The 7264-nt window shown below is 34.5% G+C and overlaps 1 protein-coding gene across 3 annotated transcripts; it reads right to left on the reverse strand.

The window, feature by feature from the left end:
* Window positions 1–493: 493 nt before the first annotated feature.
* Window positions 494–3533, reverse strand: LOC132161868 ((-)-germacrene D synthase-like). Of its 3 annotated transcripts, none has more exons than XM_059572076.2 (7): window positions 3387–3533; window positions 2974–3253; window positions 1993–2365; window positions 1690–1908; window positions 1426–1561; window positions 1033–1281; window positions 494–947 (listed from the first exon to the last, which is right to left on the reverse strand). In XM_059572076.2, exons 1-7 carry the CDS (start codon window positions 3513–3515, stop codon window positions 654–656), a joined length of 1680 nt encoding a protein of 559 aa, XP_059428059.2. In that variant the 5' UTR covers window positions 3516–3533; the 3' UTR covers window positions 494–653. The 3 variants fall into 3 exon arrangements, with proteins under 3 accessions (XP_059428059.2, XP_088367404.1, XP_059428060.2); XM_088511278.1 differs by having other exon boundaries at window positions 1993–2368; window positions 3387–3531; XM_059572077.2 differs by lacking the exons at window positions 2974–3253; window positions 3387–3533 and adding an exon at window positions 2614–2693.
* Window positions 3534–7264: the final 3731 nt, after the last annotated feature.

Below are 7264 nucleotides of genomic sequence, written 5' to 3' on the forward strand. Positions count from 1 at the left end.
TTGTAAAGTCACTTAATAATTCTTTTAGTTGCCCATGTTTCCGTTTGCCACAGCTCTGATGTTTAACCCAGGTTCACTGTGATGCAACAGCCGAACAGTCTACCAGAGAGATCATGTATCTTCTTCTCCTGCCACCCCTTCATTTCTCTTTAACACAAATGGAGTTGCTGTGTTGCTGTGTGACATTTCAAATACTTGCCGTCTGTGACAACGTGAACTCAATTAGTGGGTTTCATAAAAATGACTTACTTTTTAATCAAAACGGTACCGTTTCCTACAAGAGCATCTATGCGGTAGTTTTCACTACCGCATAAAAGCCGAATCCACCTGGGAATATTTATTCATGGACTCGATAAAATAAAGATACAACCGACATATTTTGATGACTTCTACTTTAAAGCAAATTCAAAGAACATGTGTCAACAAAGACTCGATTCAAAAGGGACTCTTAACAATGAGAGATCTGAAGAAGATGTTCTCTTATTATATAGCAAATCCTACTACAATTAAGATACTTGAAAACACCCAACTTAATTAAACACGACTTCCAAATTAATACTAAATAGATTATTGCAACAGTTTCCTTTATTCTTCTCCTAGATATAACTGTGTCAAATGTTTGCCATTACAAACCACCATGCAAGGGTTAACGCTTATAAAGGCACAGGATCAACCAGCAAGGAAGCAACAAAATCTTTGAGCACAATTCCAGCATGCGTGTACCCATCTGCATCCTTATAGACGACATCAATCACACGTGTAAGGTTGAGAATTCGCATCACAACGGGCATGGGGACAGTGGTTGGATAGCGACACTCTTCGTTTATATCTTTCCAGGCATCTGTAATTTCTTTTCCGAATTCATCGATTGCTTCTTCTTCTGTAGCACCATGTTGTTTCGTGTAACATTCAACAGCCGAGGCAACATGTCCTCTTTTTTGCTCAAACTACAAAAACCAAATCTTAATGTAACATTCATATTGAATTGGTTTTTAGGATTACAATCATTACGAAACAGACAACATTTAATACCTTATGTGACACAATGTCGTCCATGAGTCGGCAAACCACGGCTGAAGCTCTTACCATTTTAGGGTCGCTGAACAACCACTCAAAGGCATCTTTTGTAACAATGTCTCCCATCCCAACCAAGGATGTGGTTGCTAACATGGAGTATGCAGAGGTAACTAGTGCAATGCGCATATACTCATCCAGTGTTGGTATGTGTTTCTTGTGGAACCACTTGGCTTCATGGAAGTAGGCTCTAACTTGATTCTTCATCTGAGACAAGCAAGCAAGTAAAATTAGATCACTATTATAACGCGTACAGTAAACACTTTCTTGCTTTCTAATTATTTTTTTCTCTGCGTGACAATTTTGTTTAGGCTATGAAAAATCTTCTAAATTTTTATGTGTGGTGCTTACTGCTTCTCTTGCATATCTAGCACGGTATGATCTTCCTTCACCTATTTTTTGATCCATTTCACTGTAAACATCTAGGAGTGCCCGGTAACACACTTTCATGTACTCCGGAAGTTGATCTACAGCACCAATATCCCACCTGTAAAGTGGGTAGATTCTATGAATTGAATTTTCCAATTAATATAACAATGGGAAGAATAAAGCAATGGTAGTGACATGTGAATTTCGATAAAAATAGCTAAAATGAGAAAGTGTGTCAATTTCAACCTCTCGATTGCTTCAGTAAAGAGCTCAAGTTCTTCAAGTGTTCCATACACATCATAAATGTCATCAATAATAGAGGTCATGGCTATCACTTTGGTTAGCATCCTTCTAGCAAGAAGATATTCAGGCTCGAAGTACACTCCCAATATCCAGAAGTAACACTCAACCACTCTGTCTCTTATAAAGGGTAGCTCCCTTGAAAAGTTGCAGTCTTTCCACCACCTATAAACATAATTTAGCATTATCATATTGTCAATTTAGAGTTATGTACAAACTGCTCACACTTAACATGGTTGAATAACTAACCTTGCAATTTCAGAAAGTTCTTTTTGGTGCAATTTCTGTAATAGGTTGAAATCCAACTTTGCAAACGTAAGAAGGACTTCATTATGTGAAGCGTCTTGTGGGTAGATAGAAAAGTAATACCTTGCCTCCAACCTCGGTAGTCCTTTGTGGATAGGCTGCTTTAAGGCATGGCTTACTTGTGATGCAAGAAGAGGGCTTAAATGGGTTGCTACTGACTCAAGATGTGTGGCAGTGAAGACAAGTGCTTCATCAAGTATATCTTCCCCATGTACCCTCAGATGTATGGCTTCATACAAGCTCAACATTCCTTGCGCATCATTGATAAGTGATTTCTTAAAATTTCCATTGCTGTCCTTGAACTTGGTGAACGTATCTGCTTCACGATTCAATCACATAAAATGAGTTAGCCGCCCCCTTGTTGAGCTTTCTGTAATTTGTTGTGGACTAATTAAGGCGAGACCCAATTTGTTTTTGTCTTTGAGTTTGCTTCTTAAGAAATTTTTTATTCATGGGAAAAAAAAAATAGTTACATTAGAGCTAGCCAAGCTATATATATTTTATGGTCCAATTCTCAAATAGGTTGGTGAAAGTAAGTCAGTGAAAGATAAGTAATTATGATACCTGGGCTGAAGTTCAAGCACGCTTTATATATGTTGTATATATAGGAGTACGCTGTGTACATGTGAGTGTTTACCATGCAAAAAGAGAAGAAAAATGCAACTGTCTATAAGGAATAAGGGACCTTAGGTCTATAGAAAGGCAATAGAGACTATGTTTCCATAAGGGACCACTCTATAAAAAAACAACAGTAGCACATGCATCATGCATGGGATGTTCTCCAAGGATATTCCAGGATGTACGATGTTAAATGCGACACCGATTGTTCGTGCAGATTAAGTTTTCCCACATAGAAATAAAAGAACACGTGTTTAAAACCAATAAAAAAAACAAGCACTTGCGAAGTAAAAAAAAAAAAAGTACCAGACGAACTATAATAACCATGTTGTCTAAGTAACCGAAACCGAAGAGCAACATTGTAAAGGTCGTCATCATCATCATCATCTTCATGGTCATGCGAGTCATGAAGAGTTTGCAAAATTTGTTGAATCTCATTTTCAAAATGGTAAGACACGCCTAAGCGATGAATTGCATCAATGAAGTTGAGTTTTTCTGATGACTTTTCTCCTGGAGCCATTAGCATTTTCCTCACTTCTTTCTTCAATTCCTGAAGTTGTAGTTGTATTTTCTCATTATCAGTTTCCTGTACAAGCAGATTGAAGAAAACAAATTATTATATTAAATAGGAAAAAATAATCTAAAGCTTAGTTGTGCATGCACATGTAATTAAACATGTTGGCATGCAGACCCACACACTGAGATGCATATATTTTTACCGGGAACTCAGAAGCATATGTGAGGAAACGGTCACCCCAAATGCTAGGATGAAAATTTGCAGAGCGGCGAGTGGTTTCTGGCACAGGATTTAGGGATGGAGAAGCTACTGCTGAAACTTGGAAAGACATTTTCTTTTCCTAAACTTTGAAGGTGTCTTTTAAGTGCTTTGAGGTGGCTAAGTATGAGAGAATGGTTTATGTGCTCATGCTATTTATAGAAGAAATGTTGGAAATAATTTTGGACGATGCACAAAATTCTTTTTCAAATAAAATAAGAAAAAGTCCACATACCTCCCTCAAACTATCACATAATTGACAATGTCCCTCCAAACGTTCAATTGTGACCATGTCTCCTCAAAATTACCAAAACATTGTCAATGTTTTCCTAATGATGAAACCACCCTTAGTAAAATTTTAAAAAAAAAAATGTTAAAACAACTAGAAAAAACCTAAAACTGAAAAAATAATAATAAAATATAAGGAGTGGCCAAATTGAAAAAAAAAAAAATCCTTTTTATAAGAAAAAAAATTAAAAAAAAATTAGATTTTTTTTAAAAAAATTAGATTTTTTTTATAAAAATTGAAAATTTTCGTTTTTATTTTTTTTTTATAATTTTTTTAAATGAAAATTTCCATTTAAAAAAAATCAAATTTTCCATTTTAATTTTTTTTTTTTTAAAAGATCATTTTTTAATTAAAATTTTTCAAGTTTATAAAAAAATTAGGGTTAAATACTCTTTTACTTCCTAGGGTTTAAACTATTTATTTTTTCTTCCTTAAGATTTCATTTTTATCACAGAAAGTACCTGTGGTTTTCATAAAGACGGAGATGGTACCTCCGTTAAAGTTCCGTATAATACTTAATGGAACTCCACGTTAGCACCAATCAAATGTCACCACGTGTCATAAAATTAATTTTTTTAAGAAAAAATTTAAAAAAAAAAATCAAAAACTATATTTTTTTTCAAAAAAAAAGGGGGGGAAAAAAAAATTTGAGGGTGGCTACGCTTGGCCATTTGGGGGGTGATCTGGCCACCCCCATCGGCCGGTTTGAATCATATTCTTCTTCTGGTTCCTTTATTTGCTGTCTTTTGAGCCATTCTCAGCCCTCTCACCCAATCTCTCCAGCAATATATACTCCCAACAATTCCTCCTACTCCTTTGTTTTGCAATCTTACATCCGAAACCTTCGACCTTTGATTCAACACCTCCACAACTAACAAGCATTTCCTCATTCTCACATTTCTACATGATCCCATATCCAAGCAGCCTTGGTTTGTGCTCAAAATCCTAGCCTGCAGATGAAAATTCGAAGCGGCGTCCATGACTACGAGGGCGTGTCGTACGTTTCCCACTGGGGGTGGTTTCGGCCACCCCCTTTGGCTCCTTGGGGTGGCCTGACCACCCCCATGGCCAAAGGGGGTGGCTGGCTACCCCCAAATGGCCAAACGGCCACCAAAAAAAACAAAAAACAAAAATATAATTTTTTTAATCTTTTTAATATTTTAAATTTTTTTTAAAAAAATATAGTTATATGACATATGGCAACATTTAATTGGTGCTGACATAGCATTTCGTTCAATTTTGAACAGAATTTTAACGGAGGTACCATCTCCGTCTTTATGAAAACCATAGGTACCTCCTGTGATAAAAATGAAATCATAAAGGAGAAAAATAAAAAGTTTAAACCCTAGGGGCAAAAGAGTATTTAACCCAATTTTTTTTTTTTTTTTTTTTTTTTTTACGAATTTATAGGGGTATTTTACTATTTTTATCTTATTGAGAAATATATAGATGCATTTTTATCTTTTTGTTAGCCTTGGTGCAGATATTGTCAATTGAGTGGTAGTTTGAGAGAAGTATATGGACTTTACCCAATAAAATAATAACAATATGAAAATTAACAAAACAATAAATAAATTACAAGAGATGAAAAGTAGAATATGGAAAGATCGCACAATGTTATAAAATCATGCAAGAGGGTTGCCATTAAAGGTTGATTCTATAGGAAGTCAAGCAAATCAAATAAATACATGTGGACTTTGTAGTCATTTAATGCTATGTTGTAGGATGGCTGATTTTTGGACTTGGCTTCCATGCCGTATACCAAACTACCATAGATACTCGTTTATGGCCTGTTTATCTTATACATATTTTTTTTATAATAAAGTACATCTATACGTCATAAAGAATAATTGCATCCATAAGATAAATGGGTACCTGTTTATTTGCCAACCCTGTAGATATGCGATAGTTTGGTTTAAGGGATGAGATAATAAATACATGTGGACTTTGTAGTCATTTAATGCTATATTGTAGCGTTGCTAATTTTTGGCCTTGGCTTCCATGCTGATTTTTTATTTTTGCGGTAATTTGGTTTAATGGCTTGGATTCTCTATGCGCAAACCACCCGGCCTTAATTAGACTAACATGCATGTACGAGGAAAACAAATGGCAATTTATTCCATTAACTCTCATCTATCTTCTCTCTTTTTTTTTTTTTTTTGTTTTTTTACCCCAAACGTTTTCTCTTTTTGTTTTTTTTTTTTTTTTGGTAAAGTCCACTTAACCCTCTCAAACTACTTTCAAAATGACAATCTACCCCTCAAATTATCAATTGTGACAATTTATGATAAACTATGATTTAATTACCTTAAATTAAGTGATAGTTACTTAGTTTAAGACATTTATTTGTATTTATTTTTTCGATTCATTATTTCATTCAGAGTTAAACAATAAAAGATGAATTGGGGCTTATTTGTGTGATAAATAGGTTTTACTGCAGGACTCACCTCCTACACAAGGTTGCTTAATATTTATTCATGGTATACAACCAACATATTTTGAAGATTTCTACTTTAAAGCAAATTAAAAGAACACGTCAACAAGGACTCGATTCAAAAGGGACTCTAAGAAGATGTTCTATTGTTATTGTGACCACAACCCATCAAGATTAATGGTCCCCTTTCTTGCTCAAAATGTATCCAACAAAACTACAAAATGGAGTAAATTAATGGCAGGAAGTATCAAGCAAAACTACAAATGCTATGTCTAGATGGTATCCTCTGTTAAGTATTTTTGTTTTCTAATATTATAAAAATACTACGAATTTTTTGGTGTTTTTCTGATTTTATGTGGATATTACTTTCTAAAAACCATATGAGAGACCAGTGTTATATGTTTGTTCTACTTTTTTAGAAAACAATATACACGTAAGATCATGAGAAAACTAGACAAAAAAAAAAAGGGGTAACATTTCTCGTTTTTGTTTTGTTTTCCTACTCCTTTGTTTTGCAATCTAATTAAGAAAATATATATTTAATAAAGTTTCAAAAGGTAACTGAAATTTTCGAAACAAACAGAAATCCAATCCTTCTGAACTGCGCATGAGCTAGATGGTGAAATTATCATTTAACTTTATCGTCGCAATTCATGCACCAAGATTATGAACATTTTCCACATGTTTTCGAATTGCCTTTGAACCACTTAAAGGTTTGAGACAAAAATGTGAAATTCAAATGCGCTATGGTGTTACCTTGCTGGAGGCTTTGGTTGAATGTCTCGGTTGGTGGGCTGTTTCATATGCTTGACCAGTTGGCCTGTAGTGTCAATAGTCAGATGTGGCAGAAATTTGTAAGAGGAAATTCTGCAAATTCATGTGAACCTTGAATTGAACTTGAATGAGACAAAGCATTCTGAATTATTGCAGAAAGTGAAGACACATCATGTGCACTTCTTGATTCACGTGAACCATGTGAACCTTCAGGGAGAGTGAGGTGTTTGTCTAAAGTCCCGAATTAATAAGGCCTAAATAAAAGAAAAGACATTTTGGCCAATTTTTTTTTTTTTTTGTAATTTATGGCTCTTTTTTTTTTTTA

This window comes from Corylus avellana, chromosome 10 (assembly GCF_965113065.1).
Source record: "Corylus avellana chromosome 10, dhCorAvel1.hap1.2, whole genome shotgun sequence".
NCBI classification, from domain to species: domain Eukaryota; kingdom Viridiplantae; phylum Streptophyta; class Magnoliopsida; order Fagales; family Betulaceae; genus Corylus; species Corylus avellana.